The sequence below is a fragment of the Larus michahellis genome, chromosome 8 (assembly GCF_964199755.1).
Source record: "Larus michahellis chromosome 8, bLarMic1.1, whole genome shotgun sequence".
Classification (NCBI taxonomy): Eukaryota; Metazoa; Chordata; class Aves; order Charadriiformes; family Laridae; genus Larus; species Larus michahellis.
The window spans coordinates 4,644,101-4,667,739 of NC_133903.1; the positions used below are offsets into that span (position 1 = coordinate 4,644,101).

Here is a 23,639-nt window from a genome sequence, read left to right on the forward strand (position 1 = left end):
CTCCTCCTGCCACCAGATAAGGCTTTCCTGGGAGAACGAAGTTATCTTAATCTGCAGAAAGCCATCAAACTCAAAACTTCCCTCCCTTTTATTATTCTGTGAGTCAATGGTTAAAATGAAGACTTTCCAGGATGTGCTTTTTTTTTTTTTCCCCTCCAAGCGGGCTGCTTCCACGGACTGTTAATTACAGCCTATCTATCTCCATAAAAACCGCTGAAGAATGGCTCTTCCAAGCCTTTAACAGAACTTCTAATTACCCCCCAAGTATCAGATTGCGACATACCCTGGCTGGAAAACAACCTGGGCATGATCCGCAACAGGCAACCAAACATCCTCCGCGCTTTTGCTGCCCGAGCAGTGCTCTCCAAGGGTGGCCCCAAAGCTTCAAGACTCTAATATTTTTCTTCTCCGAATATTTTTCGCAATGCTGTTGGAAATGGAGGCAGCCGCCTCTTCCATCTTAGTGCCGCTTACTGGAAAATACGCACCTGAAGGTTTTTTTTTTTAGTTCTATGAAAAGTAAGACCCGTATTTTAAGCTCAACTGAACAAGATCACCCTATCTCCTTCCCTCACACAAAGGCATAAACCTCACCTTAAAGCCTAGAAACATGCAGAAGTCCCTTCGAACTTAAAAAAAGCAGCTTTTATTTTAGTCTAAGTCTGGGATTAACCCTCTGAAATAGTTTTCCAGGAACATCACCATGCTTCCACCATCACCCGTGATGCTGTAGCTCCTGCAAACCCTGATGGTTGATACCGGTCAGTCTGGGGAATTGGACGCATCAACAACACAACTTTCCAAGACCCTCCAGCATCCCGAGCTACGCGATATCTGCGCCCACCCTGCCTCCCGCCCAGTTTAAACTGCAGCTGACCTCCACGCTAATGACGGATCGACAAAGCCATCTGCCCCTGGGGCTGGCGAGCCAGCTGCATGCGCACCCGAGGTGATGCTGGCTTCAATTACTGCAGCTCCCCGAGCGCCGGGGAAACGCCGAACGGCAAACCCCCATCTGCCAGCTCTCCAAAACGACGTCCATCTCGCAAGGGCAACATAAAACACATCGCCTCAAACGCAGCGGACAGAGATCCCTCCTCAACCCCATTCACTCTTGGTCTTCAAGGCGGGGGGGACACCTTGCAGCACACCTTGGATGCAAAAAAACCTGCCAAGAACAGACCCGGATCGGGATGACGAGTCCCCTACTCGTTCTGCGACTGCAAATCACAGCAGGGGCACAACAAACCCCATCGCCGAGAACAGAAGTTACCAGCTCTGTTGCTTCTCTGCTGATAAAAGTGTATTCTCACAGTGGAAGGTTAAGAAATATTTATACGTAATCCCACATACCAAGCCTTGCCTTGAATTTTTTTTTCGCATCAGTATTTCTGAAAAACTGGTATCCATTAACATAGAAAGAACAAAAATACACTACGCGATATACACCTTCCTGTTTAAGCAGCTGATATTAAATTTGGCAAGTGATGAATACTGCAGGTATTGAACTGTGCTGCACATTTCGGAAAGACCCACATCCCAGACGGAACAAAAAATTTGATGATATGTGCACAGCAAGGTAATTTTAGGATATTTGTGAAGGAAAGCTGATGCCACAAGTCCTGGCTATTACATATCGTACTGGGACAGGTCAGAATTAAAAAACGAGTCTCAGTCCTGCAAATATTCACCACGTACAATAGCAATTTTTGCAAAACACCGCTAATTCTTTGGGAAGCAAAGGCTGGGTTTTTTTTTTTTGATTCCACAATTAATTGGAGAGAGATGACAGACTCATCCAGGGGTAAAGCATCCACCCCAAAAATTAAGTTTTCATTAGTGCACTAATGGCTGGCTGTTGTGGTAAAAAAAAAACACATTTCATGTCACACGGGGTGGAGGCTGTGGTACAATTTCAAAAGCCTCTTGTGTCCGTTTTCCTGAGCGGGTTCAAGTCCCTTAATAAAGGATTAGATTATAATTTTAATAGCCTGTTCGCAGGCTGTGCAGATTGAAGGGATTTATCTTGTCAAGTTAACAGTCATCTTCCTGTCAGCTGCCTTGCCTACAGCAAAAAAAAAAAAAAAAAAAAAAAGAGAAAAAGGAAAAAGGAAAAAGAAAAAAACCACCCCAACCCCCCAGACCCTGGGGGGGTCTCAGCACTGGCCAGCCCGCGTGGTTTTTGAGCATGGCTGTAACTTGGCTCTCCTCCTGGGAGAGAAAATGCAGGGCGATGCTACAGCGTGGCCCTTCCCCAAGCTCCGATGCATCACGGGAGAAGGGAGGTGGCCAAGAGAAAAATGCAAAGGATCTAGGAGACGTATTCACCCTTCTTATCTGCAAACGCTGCAGAAAGCAAGCACGGTTATTAATAGCAGCTGCATTTTAAAGCGGTAAAACAGGACCCAGCTTTGCCGTAAACCCGACAGCAGGATGCTCTTTGCAGGAACCAGCCCCAGTCCCGTAGCCAAAAAAAAAATGTTCGTCCCTGAGACAATTCACCAGTCTGAGCGCCTGCCCTTGCGATCCCCCACCCGTGAAAGGATCTGGGGGTGGAGGAGGCTTTTCCTTTCAGCCCTCTCCCACTGAATCCAGGGAATGCGTCGAGCACGGAGCCAATCACAGCAGAAAGGATGGCTGGGTCCGTGGCTGGATTAAGTAAAGAGCTGGGCTGGGTTGCTAAGCGAGGCACCTTTTCATGGCAGGGAGGCTCCTTTCAGCAACGCTGGTACGGAGAAGCCACGTCCAGCATCCGTGCAGAGCCCTGCAAGCAGGGAAAGCCTCTGGAGAAACAACCAGCCCATGGGGAACAAGAAAATACAGCAGCAAAGGAGACAAAAGCTCCGCAAGTCACATAGAGACAATCTCCCCCCCAAATAAAACCTCCTCTGCCCAGAACAAAAGTGCCATGCACAAAAGCTTTTGAAAGCTCTGTTTTTATCTACCGTGTGCTTCTCGTTATCTTTAATTATTAAGTGTCACGGGGAAAAGGCTGCCCGCCTCCTGAAAGAGGGAAAACAAGAGACCTGGTAACTATTTCTGGGCTGCCCAACCCCTCCCCTGTCTTTAGAAAGTGCCTTCGCCACCACTGCCTCCCCCTTTCCTGGCTTTTTACTGCTTTCTTTTTCCACATACGTGTGGCCGCAGCCGTTCCTAATAAACTTGAAATGATTTTTTTTTTTTTTCCCCCCTGCACAACGGAGGCTTCCAAAGGACTACGGGTTTTTGTTTCAAATCATTCCCAGATCAGCTGCGGAGAGGCTGAGCAAGACCAGGCATGGGCTGTCTCCAGCGCGTCCCTCCCTGCTGCAGGAAAGCCGGGGATAAAAGCGGGCTGCGCTGTAACTGGGACGGGGCATCCGCAGTGCTGCAGGAAAAAGGGGGGCCAGGACGGGGACGAAGCACCCGCTGGCGTTTTCAGAAACGCAGAGTTATTTTAGCACCAGGCATTCCACATGGATGGCTTTTCTGGGAATACCGCGGCTTAAGCGTATGCTTATGATCAAGGCATTTTATAGCACGGTAAAAAAAAAATAAATACAAGCAACACCCTAAATTTAGGGGTGCTTCCCCCCCCTCCAAATCCTAAAGGCAGCGCTCTGCACTTCATGCATTTCCTTAGTGCATTTGAAGTTTTACACACTCTTCGCTCAACATCATCTGTTTACAACGCTAGAAGGAGGGATAATTGCAAGCACCTTAAAATGATTAGTTTTCCGCTTTGAACTTTAATGATGGGCATTTGGGAGTGTTTTAAGAGTTTACTGAAAACATCTTAAACTTTAAAGCCAAAAAAGCCGCTATGCGGTATTATTGATAGTCCAAAGATGAGTATTAAATTAAAAATAATACAGACGAGAGCAGAACCTGGTTTACCAAAACAGGCAGAACGCATGAGTCAAATTGCATCACGGGATTTGTACAAACCGGCGAAAAAGCACACATCAGTCCCAGGTTTCCTGTAGATATTTAGAAACGAGGGAAAACGCAGCCCCCGCATCCCAGAGCCTGCTGTTTGCCCAGCCAATTCTCACCGCTGCGTCCCGAGCTTTGTCGCTGGCAATATTGCATCAGCCCCTCCTGCAGCCAGCAACGTCTGGGCGAGCGGAGCCGAAGCCAGCACGGGCTGGAGAAAAGGCACAGGAGGACTTTTGGCCAAGCAGCTTAGCGACAAGAGCTCCTGGCCCGTGTTCGGACCCTCCAGGGGCGCAGGGCACCGATTAGCTCTAGAAGAAACGCAGTGATTAAGCGATTACCGCCCGCCAGCCTGGAAGCTGCTGACCGCAGCCTGATTGCAGCTTGTCTTCGAGCCAGCAAATAATGCACCAATACTTTTAAATTAGACTCGAGGCTGATTACAGCATAGGGACAAGATTTTTAACTAACCTTTTATTATGGGAAATTTTGAAGCGTCTGCTTTACTCTCTCAAGATCATTTGAGACAAAGACTAACAGATGCTGCAGTTCCTAAAGGACTGTCTTTAATTTGTTTTTAACCCAAGCTAATGAATAGGTTTACTTATACTTTTGCAAGAATCATTTCAGACTCGGAAAACGTTAAAAATTTGGAAAAGAACAAACATTTCCTATTTTAAAGAAACCTGAATTTTGCCTTAAATAATGGGCAGTTAGACCCAAACCAAATCCTTCACAAAGGTGTGAAATTATCCAGGTCTGACAGAAAGCTGAAGTCTACGTCCGTGAAATGCAGTGGACAAGACCATGGTGCTGTGACCACGGCACTGGTCTGCTGTGGAGAAGGTTCTAGTTGAGGGTGTACATGAATATATCAGAAATCAGAACAAAAACATCCTATCACCCTCTGGAAGCCGGGCTTTGGTGCCACCCGTGTGCCCTCCCTATTTGTCAGCAAAGCCTAATCCAGGGAGAGGGACACCGGCTCCTAAGCGATGGGCTGCTAATTCCATGGGTGACAAGACGACCCAGTCTTGTCCTCCCTGTACTCGCACGCACGCAGAGCATGGCTGCAAACACGTGCAAGCCCACAACAGATACTCTCTTCCTATACACGCAGCATCAGCTGTTTACTGACTTCAACAGAGTAAGTTTAGCCAAAAGAGGAAACAGGGGAGTGGAGAAAGGCACAAGAAGATGCCAATGCAGCATCCAGCAGAGGTGGGATGGGGTAATCCCTTGGACGGACATAATCCCTGACAAACGACAAGACACTACTCATACAACAGCCTTTTGCTCTTTCATATCCCCATGTCAAGATTCACATTCACTCCTCTTCTTAGAACAGAATCATAGAATAGTTTGGGCTGGAAGGGACCTTTAAAGGCCATCTAGTCCAACCTGCCCACCATACGCAGGGACATCTTCAACCCGATCAGGTTGCTCAGAGCCCCGTCCAACCTGACCTGGAATGTTTCCAGGGATGGGGCATCTTCTGCCTCTCTGGGCAACCTGGACCAGTGTTTCACCACCCTCATCGCAAAAAATTTCTTCCTTATACCTAGTGTAGATCTTCTGTATTTTAGTTTAAAGCCATTACCCGTGGTCCTGTCGCAACTGGCCCCGCTAAAAAGTTTGTCCCCATCTTTCCTGTAGGCCCTCTTTAAGTACTGAAAGGCTGCTATGAGGTCTCTCCAGAGCCTTCTCCAGGCTGAACAACCTGAACTCTCTCAGCCTGTCCCCATAGCAGAGGTGCTCCAGCCTCTGATCGTTTTTGTGGCCCTCCTTCTTCACACCTACCATGTTAACTCCTGCTTACGTCCCACACGAGAGTGCAGATCGCCCAGGTGTCACTGGGATAGTGTCACTAAGCCCCTTACGAAGAGGGACAGTGCACACAGGTATCCGTCATTTCAGCCTTAGAAGCCAACAATTGAGTTTCATGTTATTCTTAGCACTGCATCAAGGTCAGTCACCCAACTTCAACTCCCCAGCCCACCAGTGCTCCGTCATCCACAAGGGAAAACAACAACAACAAAAAAAAGAGCAGGCAGTGCCAGCTCTTTGCTGACGGTGGGAAATTTCTCTTTGCCACAACAGTGGTTAATTAGAGAGCTGGAAAGGGCCTGGCGACAGTGCACTCTTTGTGCTGCTTATTTATTTATTTATTTTAAAGTACAGTATGAGCTTTTTTGAGAGGCCTCATGTTTTCTCTGGCTCTGAACAAATGCCATCACCCAGGACAATCAGCAGCCTGATGGGAACAAAGGATGCCAGCGCTGCCGAACCCTGAATCGCATCCTGGTGGAAATCAGGGAGGAGTGGGAGAGGAATCCAGGAAGCGCGTAGCCAGGTGTCGGAAACACCACAGGGGTGCTGAGAAGGAGGTGTCTCTGCTTAGTTTAACGCCTCGCATGGATAGGATAAGGCAGGGAATAAAGGCAGGAAAGCAGAGGATTAGGAAGTTTACGCTGATTTGGATCCTGCTGGGAGATGCCCAAGAGCCCGCAGGTAGGAAGGAGAGATTCAGAGTGGCTTTTCCCTGGCTCCATGTAAATGCAGAATTGCGCATATCACCTGCAGAGAGAGGGGCTGGTACCAGCCTCTGGCAAGCCGCAGCGGCCCGAGACAAAGAAGCGTTGGGAAAAACAAAGCTCAGACAAGCCCTGGGAAGGCAGATCCACATTCGCGTTGCTCTACTGATGGCTGAAATCAGGAAATTCAATTCCTGCTCCTACCTACGCTCCTTCCGGATTTCTAGTATTGAAGACCTCTATTTACAGAGATGCTGCAGTGAGTTTTCCCATGCTCGTCACAGCTATAAGCCGTATTAAGTTATTAGAGCTTCCCTCACAGCACAGACCGTGCTTCAGCTCTCCCTTTGCAGTTGTTGATAACAGCCGTGAGAACGGACCCAAGTGTAACTTTGGACGGTTGTTTGCAGGCAGTTTTCTCTCTCTCTCTGCGAAGGGACTCGCAGAGCGAGCAAATGATCTGGGCACCAAAAGGACGGGACTCCCTTTGCCTCCAGACACAAAGCCGTCCCAACCAGCATCTCGGCTGCACAACTAGGAACGAGTCCCAGTAATCCCAACGCCTGCTACCGAGCCTGGTGCCAGCACACGCTCCCCACCAGCGCCTTCCACAAGCCCCGCTCCCCAGAACAGCTCTCAGAGCACTTCCAAACAAAGCCCTCGTCTAACAGGAGCTGTTTTTCCCTAAAGCAACAGCAGTTCCTTCCAAGTTGTGGTCAGATGTGACTCTGTGCTGATGTAGGCTTCCAGTGTGTTTTTTAGCTGCCTTGGGAAAGGAAAAAAGTTGTGCTGCCTAAAAACAGTCGTTTTCCTCTGGTGGAAGGCATGTATTTCAATGCGCTGGCACGGAACGGTAATTGAAATCAGGGCGCGAATCATTCACAAAAGTCCTTCGTTACTTACTGTGGGGTCTGTCCAGAGAGAGCACTTTGCACAGTCCTGGCAGGGAGCCCCGGGCGACCGGGGGTGTTGGCAGAAGTGGTCGTACCCGTTAATGGCAGCCCGGCAGAGGTAGCACATCTGAGCACCGCAACGGCAGGACATGCGGTTACAACCCTCCGATTTAATTAGGCCAGTCCCACACTTGTGGCATTTTCTAATTCGGGCAGCTGTCATTTTCTCTTCTCTGCAATGCAAGAGGAGGGAGAGGAATTAGAGAAGGGATGTTTGCAGTTGCCAGCCTGCGGTAAAATTCCTATTACACTATCCCAGTGATGCTTTAACCCCCTCCCCTTTCCCAGCATCTCTCCCCCTCCTCGCCCCTCCTACGCCATCCCCACGGTCCACCGCTGTTCCAAGGAGGTCTGGGCTCAGCTCCACTTGGAGCCAACCCATGGCAACTCAAGAACAAATTAAGTGAAAGAAAGTCAATCACTGGCTGCATGCTGCAGACCCGATCCTGGTTTCCATGCGAGCCAAGACGCCGCAGCGCCAGGCTCTGGCTTGGGAGGAATTTAAGCTGTAAGTTGACGGGCCAAAGGGCACACGGATGCTTGACTTGGCTGCGGAGAAATACAGCCCGGGAGATAAAGTTCAGGAAAAGCAAACCCTTGGCTGTCATCTGCTAGCTAGTTTTTATGTTTGCCTGTTGCTCCGGCTACAAAGTTGCCACGACCATATATTTTTTTCCCCCCACCCCAACCCTGGCTGCTATGTTCCAGATTTATTTGGTTTTTGTTAAATTTAAATCAGTAACTGAAAAATAATCACATCTTTCCCCACAGAGACTGGGCTTTCCCCCTTCTCTTAAGATTCCCTACATGCATTTTCCAGAAGTTATTACTTTAGGGTTCAGGAGACGGGTTTTACTCTAATGGAGCACAAATGGGAATCGAGGACAAAGCAGAGTCCCTGTCCCCATGAGACATCCTGGCACCGACACGTGCTCCAGTGCAAAGGCTCAGCTCGTGGCAATACTGTCTTGGCACAGAAATGGAGGAAAGCCTCGGTCATTTAATTAAAAGACTTAAGAATATAAGTTGTCATCCTAAGGGCCAATTTTCTGACCGCTGGAGATCACGTTACAATTTAATTCACAACCTAGAAGTGAAATCCGATGACAGGAGAGTAAAAAGACTGTGTTTTCAACCAGGGAAGCACAGTTCTCTGGCTGCGCTGACCTGACAGTGGGGAATGATGTTCCTTAGCCAGGCATCTCCACCCAACTACTTCAGCCAACCTGCAAAGTCAATATATGTTTGGGAGACGACAGGGAGGTGCTTTAGAGGAGGATCACAGCAGCAAACCAGGCAGCACAGCCCCACAAACCGCTCCGCCAGCACAACTGGAGGAGCGGGAAACGGTGAGGTGGGAATTTCGGCTGCCTTGCGGCTACCCAGAGCTCCCCCGCAGTTACGGCAGGCACGACCCGCACCCAGGCGTTTGGAAACAGGCTAAGAATAGAGACCCAGAAAAAAAACAACAAAAAAACCCCATAAACCAACTTGAGACTGACTTTCCTCTGAGCTGCAGCTGCTCTTCCCTCTGCTACTCAACAGGATGCTGCTGATGCAGAATTTTTTTTTTGGAAACTTTGAGCAAGGCAGGAAGTTTGCCCTGAACTCCAGCTGTGCTTCCCTTTCCTTACACAGGGCTTCAAAAGGAAGCTTTTTATTGTATCAGACAGTAAGACTCATCTATCCACAGCAATGTTCCTGCTAAAGGTTCTGAAACTGTTTTTTTTTTTTCCTTATTAGGGACACGACAACTTGTTCCTCTTCCCTCTCACCCCTCTTTCCTACAGGGAAAGGAGTGGCAGACAAAAAAGGTCATATCAATCATGTAAAAGGATTTTGTTCTGAATTAGGGACTGCGGGATGAGCAAGCTACAGTCATTCAGCCTCCCAATGGTGGAGCTTTCCAGCCTCTCCTCGTGCCAGACAGACTCTAAATCAGAGGGGAAAGGATTGGGCAACATGGGCAAGTCCCATTTGACTGCACCAGACACGCAGCTCCATGGATGAACCTTCCCTTATTTCCTAAAGACAGAGGATTTTGCCATTTACTATAGCAATAGGAGAGATCAGACTTTGTAAGATTTTAGGAAAACATTCAAGATTTATACCTCAGGATTTAAAAATGCGACTCCATTCCGTAACGATTTCTACAAACCAGTTAGAAACAGAGACAAGCTTCTGTAAGAAAACACATCCCCTCCCACAAAGCCAGAAAGCAGTAGCTGAGCAAACCCCGCTTCGTCACCAGGCTGGATTTTCAAAGGGTAATAATGACTTACTGTGAGTCAATGCACTTCTCCGCCTCTGCACAACACCTCCCTTCTCCCCCAGCCCCCCCCCCCCCCCCAAAGCAACACTAATGGTGGTTTCTCACCTCTGAGAGGGGCCAGGTGCCAGCCTGCGAGACACTGGGCTAGCCAGAGGAACTGGCTGGCCTGGTGACAACTCTCCCACGTCCTCGAATTACCAGTTGGATCCGCTGCCAAGTATCTTTCACAGAAAGAAATCCCATCCTGGGTGCCTCCCGACCCCTCAGCTCTGATGGCCCTAGGACCTCTCTGACAGAAGGTAGTGACACCCAGCAGAACTTTGGGGCCTCTGTGAGTCTGTAGTTTCTCACCCCCTCCACACCAGAGTGTACTGTCTACTGTATCGCTATTACAAGTTCATCCACCTCCCCATTTTTGCCTGGTTGTGGGGTTTACTTACATGGACGTCCTGTATTTGATGTCATCCTTCTCAGCCAGCTGCTCGCAGGTGAGGTTCATGTGCTCCTTCCACAGCCCCTGGCACTTCCGACATGTTTCCTGAGGAGGATAACAGGTATTAAAGAAAGTAAAGACCCAGCACACCACCAACAGCATTAGAAGTTGGAAACATTCCCATCTCTTCCACCACCACGCTGCAGGTTCTCAGTTGAGGATGGTAGAGAGGTCTGCCCTCCACCCACGACGACTCTGTCAAGACCAGGAGCCAAAGGGTTTCCAAGGTACAAGAACCTAGGTATGAAATGAGTTTCTAAACCCTAGCTCAGCTAAAACTCACGGAACACTACCAGGTTCACTGGTTACCTCCCCAAGGAGACAACAGAGACAAAACCACAGTGCTAAAGGACACCAAGTTCATCTCTTTCCTGGCCAAAATCCTTCCCCTTCATACAAAGGGCTTCTAGTTCAGCGGGCGATGGAAGCCTTGCATCTGCATCAAAAACTCAGCTCCACCATGCATACAGGCAAATCCATGTTATGCTTTCTAAAACCTCACAAAATAAACTTAAAGCAGTTTGTGCGAGTAAACAGATTAAAAAGGCAGGATGTGGACCAATGTCCATAAAACAGAGGTGGAACACGAACAAATATTTATGAATTTAACCAGAGTAGCTGAACTAAACTTAGAGCAAGTGACTGAACTCTACTGTTGTTGTAAACTCTTTCGCAAAGAGGCTTTAATCCGGGACTGGTAAAGCTGCGTGGAGCGGGAGAGCTGTGGAGGCACTATTGGCGAGGAACTTGGACTAAGACTAGAGTTAGAGTTGATTTTCTCGGTTGGCTAGCCAAAGAAAACATAATTTTGTTTTGGGTCAAACAAGAGATTTTCCTTTAATTTGAGGAAGATTAGAAAACATCCAAATCAAACTTGGAAAAAGTACACGTTTCACAATCCAACTGTTTCATCTGCAGGATGGCTAGGGCTCAAGGCTTTTAAATCCAACTTTCTTCCCCTGGCAGGAAAAGCCCTATGGCTGTGAAGCATCCTCCTGTCCCCTCCACACCCAAGAAGGTCCCAAAAGAGCTTTGCCCAGCTCTGGTCGCACTATCAGTGAAGGATGACAACTGCAGAGACAGATCTTTTCTGATTGCATTACCTTCATTTTATTTTAATGAAGAAATTGGACGTTTCTATGAGATACGACAGAAATAACTGCTTAAAGACTCACGTAGGCAGCAAAACTCTTTTGATCGCGAATCAGACAAACAGGATGGAGACCAAAGCTTCCAAGGAAGCCACCCCTAGGAGGGGGTGCAAAATGTTGACTAGGTTGTATTTGTGCTTGCTGGGAGATGCGTTACAGCTTGTGCTTTCATCTGGAGAATTAAAGGCTCCTCGTCCCGGCTGGAAAGCCAGACACGTTTGCAGACTGCAGGGTAAGGGCTGTAGTAAGAGGAGAGCCAAGCGTGTCACTCCATCCCAAAACCTCAGCAGAGGATTTTGTGATCTCTCACCTTGCAAACGCACCCGTTGGCAGGCAGGCACTGGTTTTAAGGGGCGGTAAATGCCTTGGTTCTATTGATCCTCATGAATCATTCATCATACCCTGCGTTTTCCTGCTAAAGCTGTTAAAACAGGCACCATTTTGCGTACGTTTGTTTCCAGGCCAGGTCTGTCTGTTATCGGCACGGGAGGATCAGACTTGGAGTCATTCACATACCTCAATGAGGACCCACCTTCCGCTTTTATTCTCAACACCCGGGCACATGCCATCCCCGAGACCAAAAGGGCTGTAGGTTTTGGATTTTTTTTTTTTTCCATACATCAAGGGTTAAAAACAAGTCTTTGGAGCCCTGCCACACACAACCACTTTCACACGCCAGCAACAAAGATTTAACAGCTTTTTGCCAGAAGGGCTGGCACACTTTCCAGCCAGGAGCCTACTATTCCCAATTACTTAACTCCAGGAGCCTCCCTTCGCTGCCGAATTAGAAACGATGCCCTTCTGAAGCAGATGGTGCCGCTTATACTTTCGTACCAAGTCATTCCCTTTTGCCTTTTGTTATTGCCACCACCCTCGCTTTGCCCGCTGCAGCTATTGGAAAACAATGCTCTCCCTTGAGCTAAGGCCGTTGATATTCGCCAAACAGTTGGAATTCCTACCTCCAGGAAAAGGGAAGAGGCACGGAGAGGCAGATTCCCAAAGGCACTGGGATGGCATGAGGTAGGAGGTATCGCGTTCTCTGCCTCTCCAGTGCCATCGCAGCTGTGCCCATTTCTGGGATGCCTCCCAAGACACATTGGCCACGGGGAGCTGCAGACCCACGGGCAGCTCTGCCTGCTCCAACGCACCCCGTGAAGGAGATGTCCCCGTGGCTTCCGAACTCCCAGTGTCACCTGGTGCTGCTTCTGACCAAGCCACGTCCTCTCCAGAACAGAGGCAGGGGAAAAAAACCGGACAATAGATGTGCCATTAGCAGAACTCGATGCGACTTCTCTCCTTGTTCTACCCAAGACAATGGCACATTGTTGGCAGTCACAGGAACTTCTTTGCACAAAAAGCGGGGAGGAAGCCCACGGTTCAGACAAAGGCAACTACTCCGGTGCCATAACTGAGGTCCCAGCCCCCGCCAAGAAAATAAAAGCAACCTTTTCAAATTTTCGCTCTTACTCGAATCCAACCTGCTCGGCTGATGAGGGTTTTGCACATCTCACGCGAGGACAATTTTGATCTCTACAATTTCCACAGGGGGTTCTTTTATTTTAGAAATAGCTTTTTGTTCGATAAAGAAACATACTCTGCCATTACCATATCAATTAACCTAAACAGACAGTAGGATGGCTGGGCTTTTGCAAGCAGCCTAGATGATTTCTATTGTAAGAGCAGCACTTGGCACTAAGACCGGCTACCACAATATAAGGCAGCGCCTAAAACCCACACAAAGAGGGAACGTCTCCTTTCCAGCCCCAAAATCTTCTACTCCAAGCCTAACAGCCGACAAGCAAGTCCGTCCACCCAAACCGAGACCCTGCCCAACCTCTCCTCTACCATCTCACCCACCAGCAAACCCTGGCCTACTTGTGTAAGGGGTACCTGATGTGGGAAAGCACGTTTTGTTTTAGGTTTTAACAGCTTTTCAGTTAAATTTGTTGTTTCTGGACGGTGTGAACTCTGCACGTCTCTCCTCCTCAGCCCACTTCTCGCAGGCAGGTCCAGCGATCGCAGCCCAGGCTTTTGGGGTGAGGGGCAGGGTGTTTGCAGAAGCCTTGGCATTAGCAAACGGCTCCAAACCAGGCATGGAGGCAGGAGATTAAGTATCTGCTGCCTGTTACATCTGCCCGAGCTTGGCAGGCGGCCTGGGACAGTCCATTAATGCAGCGGGCTGGGACAGCGGAGAGGAGGATGTGATGGAGAGGGTGTTTAATCGCACACTGTAATCTCCTCACTGTACATCTGTTAGAGGTAGCGGCTCCGTTTCCTCTCGCTGGCCGCCAGGAAGCAGCCGGGATTAACACAAACATGTTTGGGTTCAGGAGGATCCTTTGTTCCCAGGGTCAGCGGTGCGGATACACAGCTTTCTGTGCTCAGGGCCAGCTTGGCTAAGGGCAACCAGCTTGCTTTTGGCACAGGCATCACAATCCTTAAACATCCTTGTTAATTGTCCCTGTACCTGATGAAGGTAGATGGGAGTGTTTTATGGGAACCTACCACCTTCCTCAGCACTTCTACTGGTATTTGCAGTGTATTATACAGTTTTAAGAGACGGCCTAAACTTTTTTTTCCACTCTGCTGCCTGCTGAAAATAAGTCTCCAAGGTCCAGCCCTTGGTTGGGGTGGGGGGGAACCCAAATAACCGACTTCTCCCTGCCAGCCTCCACGTCCTTTTGGCTACAGCCAGGCTGCCGTATGCGCTGCCGGCAACGTAGATGCACTGGCTTTCCTGGTTCCAACCCAAACAAATGCCACATGGACAAAAACATCAGATGATAGGCACAGATCGCTGACCGACTGCCCACGGCATTCCTGCCTGCCCGCTTCTTCTGTAGGAGTTTACACGAAGCCGTTCACCGGTTGAGCAGAATGCAAAGGGAGGAGGGGAAGCTCGACTTAAACACCAGCAGGGGATGGACGGGGCTGTCATCACCGCCCTCCAGCTCTCAGCGGTGGCTCTGAGCGGAGTCCAGCGCTTGCCTTAGCTCTCCATATGCTGGTTAATTAAATCCTTTTGCCGCTGCGCCGTGTGGCTCCCTGTGTCCCCCAGGAAGGGCGAGTTGCTGACTCCAGCGGTCTCTGTCGATGGCACACAGGGGGACACTGGCTGCTGCGCTCCCTGCTCGGAGTGAGAGGGAGGTAAAACATGCCATGTATCCCTTCGGTGCTCGCTGGGACGGAGCCCCGGTGATCGATTCTCTGGTTCTTCCTGCTTTTAGACAGACAATAGCGCAGGCTAACCTCAAACTGGCCAAGTTTTACCCAAAAGCAGATGTGAACGCAATAGTCTTAGAATAGCACCTCGGGGCCAGTCCATACTGCACCGGTTTAATTAAAGGGCTGCAATTCCCAACCAGACGAGTTAATGGGAAAACAAAGAACCACACAGCCTTCCTTCCCACAAAGTCTCCACTGTCCATAAAGCTGCGCTGCCCTTAACTAAAAATGGATGCAGAAGTAGCTAAATGAATGCAACCTTTAAGCACGGATAAGCTCTCATGAGCAAACTCCTTCAGGGCTGTTTCTGGGATTTCCTATACGTTAAGCTAGAGGATAAAGAGGTTCTAATCCAGTCCGAGACAATCCATTTTGGTGTGAGACCCTCTTTAGAGATATACAAACAGCACAGGGAAGTGGGACCCCAACTCCACAGGTACCCGACCGCCCAGTATGGAGAGTAGTCCTTCCAGCACGAACTGCTGCGGCAGCTCTCCGGTCCCGGAGCCGCCGGCATCGCCGCATGCAACGGGCGAGACAGGCAGCAGGTACCAACTCCAAATGCACAAAATCCACGCAGCGTGGAGGAACCACCGCCGTGCCCGGGATGGGCGAGGGGGCAAGGAACGAGGGCCAGGAGGAGCTGGGTGGGTTTGCTGCTGCCCCTCCCCGGGAGCCGGGCTGGGTCCCCCGGCAGGGCTGTTCCCCGGGCAGCGCTGCCGCTCAGCGGCCACCGGCCACACGGCAGCCACGGGCCCGGGGACCCACGGGAGGAGACGAGAGGCTCAGAGAAACCCGGGAAAAACTGAAGTCTCCTCTCCTTAGCACGGCCATGGTTTATTCTAGGTTGCGGGAAGAGATAAAGCAAAGGCACAAGCCTTGGACTAGGCTGTAAGAACATGTCAAGGTGTAAATATAGAGACCTACAAGTGATGGAGAGGTAAAAGCTGGATAAGGAAAACATGCATTGATACCCAGCACCCACCAGCTGGGTTGATTAAAGCCTTTATGGACATCATTACCAAAATAAATGCGCCCAACCAATTCCTCCCGTCTTGCACGTTCTTGTTAAATTGAGCATATTGCACTCCCTCCCCATCTTTAAGACACTGGAGGTACTCAATGCCCTTTTGCTTCCAGAGATATGCTGGCAGGCCAGTTCCCATGGAAGTTTGGGTCATCTATATTAGAATCTGAGAACCAGAAACACATTGTAACTCCCACCCCACGCTTGCCTGAGTCAGTAGGACTAGCTCATATCGGTAATTCAGAAGTTCCTGAAACACACATACCAAACCAAAGCAAGTTTGTCCCCTCCCCAGAGCTTGACTTTAAAAGGCCAAATCAGCTGCTGGTTTGGGTGCAGTGGTTAGAGACCTACAGAGCAAAAAATATCTGCAGCTTCATGCAAGAAGTGCTGCTCAGCATCACTATCACCCTATGGCTGGTCAGAGGTGGAAAACCCACTAGCACAAGAAATTGCTCATTGATTTCATCCTCATGTACCACAGTGCAACCAGAGTAAGAGAAACAGCTCTTATTTTGAACTTGTACAGAACTTAGGGGTTTTTTTTATTATTATTTGGGATGTTTTGGAGGAAATATTTTTGTTTCAAAGCTGCTTCCTCTCAAACTCGAGAGATGTGAGGAACATATCAAAAGTTGCAGGCAGCAGGTCAGCACTGGAGTATTTGCATCACGCCTTCATCGCACAAGGATCCCTTCCCCTAAACTGAGAAGTTTCTTATAAAGATAAGGTCTCCGCCCTAAAATAACACTTTTCAGGAAGCAGTCCCCTACCCTGAGCAGACTGATGTCAGACACAGCACCTCTCCAGCTCAGCACGCCGGGAAGTTTGGATACAGCCAGGATGGACTGGCTTCGCGACCTACCCAGAGGTGGCCACCCACCAACCTGAGTCAGCCTGCAGCGCAGGCAGAAGAAACCACCGCTTGGTCACTTCACGAAGGCGGGTTAAACATAGACCTCACACCAAAGATATTGTCTAAATCAGTATACCTGAGGTCATATTGCTCCTTCCCAGGGCAGAAAGTTAAGAGAAATTCAGTACATGCTACTGGAAACACATCTGTAGTCGTTACCCAGTTTTTAGGTCTGTTGGGCTGATTGCAGATAATAGCTATATGCCTTCCCAGCCAACGTAAATAATTAAATACTGGCAGCCCAGTTCAAAGCACTCAGCAGCTGACTCTCTTGCCTCTCCCCGCAGTGCAGATTGCCTTACCCCATTCAGCAGAGATCTAAGAGGTGATCCGTTTAATCCTACCAAACACCTCGCACAAGTAGGGATGCTGCTTCCAATAGCCGCAACTCTAACTGATGGAATCCAGCAGGGCTAAACAACAGTGGGAGCAACTGTGGAACCGGCGGAAACAATAGAGACCTTAGGAGAGGAAAGAATTTAGATTTCAGTGATTTTTAAAGGATAACTCTGGAAGGTTATTCAAGGGGTTGCACCCACCAACATCAAAAAGGTTAAGGCGTAACAAAAGCAAGATATCTCATTTGCAGAGGTACCTGCTAACGATGCATTGTAAGACCGAGAGGAGGAACAATTACTGAAGTTAATTTTGAAACTTCCCTCTTACACCACCACATGATAAACAAATCCCCCCCCCAACACCCCACCCCAGACACAAGTCCCTCCCCAGGGCTTTGGGTGGCAGGAACTGGAGAAAGCCTCCTCCAGGTCTGCCCTGTTTTTCTTGTGGTTCTCTCTCCCCCTACCGTTTCCCAGCTTTTATTGTCTTATGGAAGGATCACAGGAGGAGCTCGGTTACAGATGTCCTCTCCTCCATCAACAGTTTATGTAACACACCTACGACCACTTTTAATGAGGCTCTGCAATATGGCAATTTTGACGGTAATTTAGCAGCATTAAGACACTTCATTTGCAATTTAGAGCCTTTTTAATCATACTCTCTACCTACACCAGAAGTTAACATTTCCAGGTCATTATAACACCAGTAAGGGATGGAAAAGGTGAACTATCTCAGTGGAGCAGCTATGCTGGAAAATAGCTTTAATCTAGGTACAAATACACCCGCAGAAACTGGGCAAGTACAGTTTGCTTTGACACCGAAATTAAACCCAAAGGAGGGGAAAATCCCAAAGTAAGGTGCTCCTAGCTTTAAACTGGCCATAGCAAACAAAAAATAAATAATAAAAAAAAACCACGTTGGGGAAAATGGCAAGGATAAAGAGAAATGAAAGCAAAGTGATACCTGGTCTCCTTGAAATCTCGTAAGTTCAGATGTTTTATTGTTTCAATGCCTACGTGGTACAGAGTTACCTCTTACCTGCTGCTCCCCAGGAGAGCTCTGTGCAAGTAAGAGGACAGTGAGAGGACGAACTTTGCAGGCCCCGAACCGAGCCACACAGCGCGAGAGCCACAGCGGCCAGCCTTGTAACCACGGCATTTACAGCTGTAGTATTTACGGCAGATAGACTGGAAACGGCCTTCTGAACTGCTAACCTCCATCTTCCAAATTCACCAACGTGACAGTGAGTCATCTGCAGCTCATTTGCTACGCTAAAATAAGCTAATGGTAAAACCAAAGCCGGCCGCCTGTATCAGCAGCCTGATGAAACTTCCCATCAAGAAGGAGCACTGCAAGAGATGTTAAAAAGCCAAAACCACCCCGAAGCGCAGCGCGATGGAACAGTTTACACCTGAAGCTCCACCACGGACATGCACTGGATTTCCTCCCGCACCACAAAAGCTGTTCGGATGCCTGTTCAAAATAATAAAAAAAATAAAAAATAACGAAATGGTAACAAGCAAATGAGTATGCGCCACCAAAAAAACGCAGTACTGAAAACTAATCAGGGAAATAGACGTGCCCACAACTCAACGATTCCTCTTTCAGAGCCCTCAGACAACATTTCCATTCCCTCCCGTATCTAAAGCACCCATGAACCCAGCCTAATACCAACTGGGCCTGGGTTTCTGTTTGGTGCAGAGGTGGCAAGAAGCCTCAAAACTGCAATCTGGGGACTGTTTTTCAAGCCCTGCTAAGGCTGTTCAGCCTTGCAGCTTCGGTAGGTAAGACCAGTGCCTCCCCTGGGCTGCAGGGAGCAGAGGGAAACTGGGACGGAGATTCAGTGAAACAAGTGATGTCTGAAACCATCAGGCACAGGCTGCAGTGCTCAGAAGTGTTTCTTACCCAAAGCATACCTTGCAATGGAGGAAAACACCGGCTTCGGTCCTTGCCAGGTGGATGCTGTCACATCCCCGCAGGTCACTGCACCACCACCAGGTGAATGAACGGAGGCATTTTGTAGGCAGGACCATACCAGCCTGGAGGCTTTGGAATAACAGAGGAATGCCCAACACACCCCCTGCAAACCCACCGGCCCTGGCAAGGAGCATGGCAGAGGGGATACAGCGATCCGAAGCCAGAAGCCACCGTGCAAAGCGGCTGCTTACCCCCAGCGCAGCCTAATCTTGACCAAAGCCGATCAGCCGCCTTAACCCCCGAGGGAGGACGGGCAGGATAGGAACAGAGGTGCTGCAGTATCCTGCCAAACAAGGGTTAACTCAGGACACATTTGTCTTCTAATTAGAAGAGTTGTTTAATCTGTAATTTAATTTTCATTTAAGTCATATGATCCCTTTCAATTAACTTTTTTTTTTTTTAAAAACAGTCACAGAAAAATCTGGGGCTTGGAAACACTTTGGAATAAGAGGAAGACCACCTCGGATCTGCGGACGTTGAAGCTAAACTGAGTTAGCAATTCCAAGGGGAGCCTCTCCATCCGCACCAGCTCTGAAACAAAAGCTGGTAACCCAGCGAGACAGGGTCGCTTCTGCACAATCACGTGAGACCAGGCAAGAGGCAGGGAAAATGAGACCAAACCCAATGCCTTGAACCCTGAAATGTTTGTGAGGTCCCGGCGCCACGCAGAAGGCAGCCCATCGCAACAGAAGTGAGACGGGAAGAGCACGCTGCAACCCTCGGCATTGTGAAATCCCAAGACAAGCAGTTCCCTTTCTGTTACGCTTACAAACGCTGATCAGAAAGACCAGTTCCCCTCTTCTCCCCCTGCTTCAGTGCCCAACAAGTTGAATTAAGTGCACTGTTCAACTACTTGCATGGCATGACTTGTCTACGAACCAAGATTTTGCAAGCCTGTTTTCTGTAAAAGCCAAAAAAATAAAATAAAATTAAAAAAAGCACAAGCCACCTCATCTCCAGGGATCCCTTTGAGACCCTTCTCAGTTGCCCAGAGAAGCTGTGGCTGCCCCATCCCTGGAGGGCTTCAAGGCCAGGTTGGACGGGGCTTGGAGCAACCTGGGCTGGTGGGAGGTGTCCCTGCCCAGGGCAGGGGGTGCCACTGGGTGATCTTTAAGGTCCCTTCCAACCCAAACCATTCTGTGATTCTGCCACGACCCAACCACAACTTCAAAACAAACCAGAGTATTTCACATTGTATCGCTGGCATCAGTTTTTGAGGGGAGAATCCTGGCTGGTTCAGGAGAAGGAAAATCATCCTACCACCCTGGGCCACTGAGAAATGAAGCTCCTGTTGCAAGGTGAGGGTCCACTGGTCACCTTTACTGCACACTGACCATCTCCCTCCTCCTACACTCATACAGTAAGAAATAAATTAGAAGAACTGCAAGTAGGGAGTGCTTTGGTATGGCTGAGTGTAGGTAAGGATCACGACTGGTGCTTTGGGGTCACCTTATCAAAAGGATGGATTATTAAATTAAGCTGTACATGCAGTTCCTCCAAAAGGATTAAGTTCGATACCCTCAGAGGGGTACGAACCACAGAAAAGTACAGAGTGTGTGATACCAAAAGATTAAATCAACAATTTTGGCAGCACAAGTGAAGCATTTAGAAACAGGGCTGGTTTCAGCCATTTCCCCAGCCTCAGAGCAGCTTACAGATCCTGTTCTCATTTTCCTGGGACGTCTATTGTAAAGACAAGGAGAGGAAGGAAAAAAAAAAAAGTGATAACAAACACATCATCGTTAAGAGTCAAAGAATATGCGGATGCTACTGAAAACCACTTCCAAACAGCTTCCCCAGCACATGGGGAAACATTTAGCTCCTACTGACCAGTTGGTAACCCCAGGGAAGAGGCTGTCCATGTCAGCAAAACCTCCTGCTCTTCCTATAATCAACCGCCAAGGAATGGAGACCTTTGAAACACTGCTCTCCAAAAAAGAAGCCCCAATCATACACCCGCAAGTGGAAGCAGTGATGATCTGGCGAGGGGCAGCTAGAATTAAACACGAGATCCGTAACGTATTGAGATGGTTGGCGTGAGCCCACGTCCACCGCGCTCACTTCTACGGTCTCATTCTTTCGTTCAAAGGTAGAAGTAGGGAAGTAACAACCAGCTGGACCAGGGTAAGAACAGCCTTTCAGCTGCCTGACAGGGAAAAGAACAGGAGAGCCCATAAATGAACCATTTTGCTTAGGCCAGCGGCTACTGGAAGCCAAGGTGGCTTGTGGACAGTCCTGGGAACATCACAACACACTCTCCTAACCAGTTACTCTTTTTTTCCCCCCGCTCTTAATTTCAGAGCTCAAGTGCTGAATAAGAACCAAAACTAAAAAGTGTCAGCCAACAAGTTTTGCAGGGGAGAAACACGAGCTGTACCACTTAAAAAATGGAGCAGTTTAACTGATTGCCAAACGAGGCATTTGCATTAACGTCGTGAAACAGGATATGAAGCACTTTGTAGCAAGAAACAGGAGATTCACTTTATTAGAAAAATACTTTTAAGGCTCAAATTCATCGAACCATTTGCAGCCACGGATGATTTGTAAAAGACATTATTGGCTGACAGAGTTGGCTTTTGGCTGACCAACACCACGGGCAATTACCACCCAGAGGGACATTACCTGTTCTCAGCTAATGAGCGAATCCTGTGCCAAGCGTCAGGCACAAAGACCACGTTAACTGCTGTGGAAAATGGCTCTTTGGGGTCCAGAAGAAAAACTATTCTGAGACACCCATAAGAGGCCGAGACATTTTGAAGGACTGAAGGTGACTGTCAAAAAGAAGCAGGTATTGTTCAATCAGAGTTACCTAGACTCAATCAGACTATCTCAAAACCATCCCGGGTTTGGACCAGATCAACTTCTCCCCATGAAATTAAGGAGAGTCACAATTCCTAATCGCCGTCTTAAGCAACAGGATTGAAGACCTAAGGCGCCCCTGAAGCAAACAAAACCAGCACCTCCGGGTAGATGTTGTAACTTGGTTTATTTTAGCCTAGAATTTACTATGTCGCAAATCACATCCCCACCCATTGGGAGCTGGTAAGACCAGCCCCTTCCCCCTGCCCGACTTCTCGCTTCCACTTCTGACCCAGGATTTTATTGCAAAGGGAAACCAGCGTTATTGGCCTTAAAAGGAAAAGACCCATCTGTCACATTTCTGCGGAGGGGAGTCAACGAAGAGGAACTTCAGCGACTTCCTTAAAACTCCGGAAACACCAGAGGCCACCGCCGTCCCCCCTGTAAGGATTAAAGGGTTTTTCCTCCCGTTTCCGCCAGGGATGCACATGGGCAACGAGGGCAGACTGTGGAGGAGCACAGATGTCTCGTTTTAAAGAGACAAAAGGGGAGGGAAATCAAAAAAAGACAGCGGCAAACAGGCAGGGTCGGGCATCCTTCTGTGAGCTCAGCCCCGGGCTCCCATCCGTGGCCCGGGAAGTCTCCACGGGGGCGTTGCAGATGCACGATGCATCGTTGCACCAGGAGACCCCAGTCTGCTCCTTTCCAAGCCACCCCACCTACGCATCTACTGGAAAACAATGCTTAACAAGCTGAGAATTTAATTTAAATCAGGAACGCATTTGGCCTTTTAGTTAGGGCATGTTTATGTTTGCTTAACAAACCCCTAAGTTTCTTCCATCAGGTATTATTCCCAATTCCTGAGCAGAAATGATCAAAAAAAAAAAAAAGAGCAGTCAGAAGCTATTTCATTCAGGAACAGCAACTTTGCTTTTACGCTTTTTTCTTTTTTTAAATGAAAAAGTATTCACTTACCTTTACACCAAGATGAAGGCCAAACTCTCTTACCTTTACACCAAGATGAAGGCCAAAAGGTCCTGCACTTAAAACCCCTCGCTGGTTGCCATCAGCACTTTACACCTTGCATTTCAGATGCACCACCACCAAAAGCTGACAGGACAATTTCATTTTTCTTTGGCGCCGGTTTCACTTTCAGAATCACATAAAACAATGCAGCAGTATTGGGTGGAAACCACAAATCTGATTACGACTCCAGAAGTAAAAATGAACCCGAGTTTCAGTTTGTCAAGTCTTATTATGGGAGATAATGTCTGCACAACTCCATTTGGGGAGAAAAGACAGCGTGGGGCACATTAAGATCCCAAGACATCATCTATTGTAGCTTTCTGGGCGGAGGTCGCTATTACTGAGGAAACTACATAGTTGGAGCTTTATGTTAAAACGGCTTTTTAGAGAAAGTCAAACAATCACCGCTTTGTAGTCGCAACGTCTCCAAGTTTCTTCCCTACCGTGGTCCCCACACGCACGACTCTGGTGCATCCTCCCTCCCCAGCACCAGCCTCTCAAACCAGAAGACGTTCAGCAAGAAGGGAGCCAGACAACACTACAGGACCTGTGTCCTTCCCCTTTATACCGAAGGAAATATTGCTCTGTCCCACACCAGGCCGTAGGACAAGCTGCTTCACTCTGTGCAGCTCCCGAACGTCAACAATTGCTCTCCAGCCTAAGTGCCACCAGCACAGCACCCAAGAGCACTTCCAGTATTTATTTTCAATCTCATTTAGCCTTCTTCAGGCGCGTAAGCTTAACCTTTGGTAACACACACGCTGCAACTGAGCACCTCTGGGAAATGCTTTGGTGTGGCGGGTTGGATTCTGCCCGGCAGCCAGAGCGAGCAGCTCTTGAGACCCTCAACCCTTTTCCCCATTTTTTAATATATAAACATTACTGCTTGACTTTTCAGGAGTGCAAAGAGGATATACTATAACAGAAAACCCACAAAAGCTTCACTTTTTGGTTTTGGCCACCAATCCGGAACCTCTCCGTTGGAAGAGCAGCTTTACAGAACAAACCTGAA

The 23,639-nt window shown here is 48.6% G+C and overlaps 1 protein-coding gene across 2 annotated transcripts in view; it reads right to left on the minus strand.

Annotated features, from left to right (window-relative positions):
* RNF216 (ring finger protein 216) overlaps nt 1-23,639 on the minus strand; it is an 82,559-nt gene that overhangs the window by 5,845 nt on the left and 53,075 nt on the right. For both annotated transcript variants that reach the window (XM_074598067.1, XM_074598069.1), the window contains exons 14-15: nt 10,115-10,212; nt 7,353-7,575 (exon numbers count right to left, since the gene is read on the minus strand). In XM_074598067.1, coding sequence (XP_074454168.1) covers nt 7,353-7,575; nt 10,115-10,212 — 321 coding nt within the window. The remainder of the gene's footprint in view (nt 1-7,352; nt 7,576-10,114; nt 10,213-23,639) is intronic.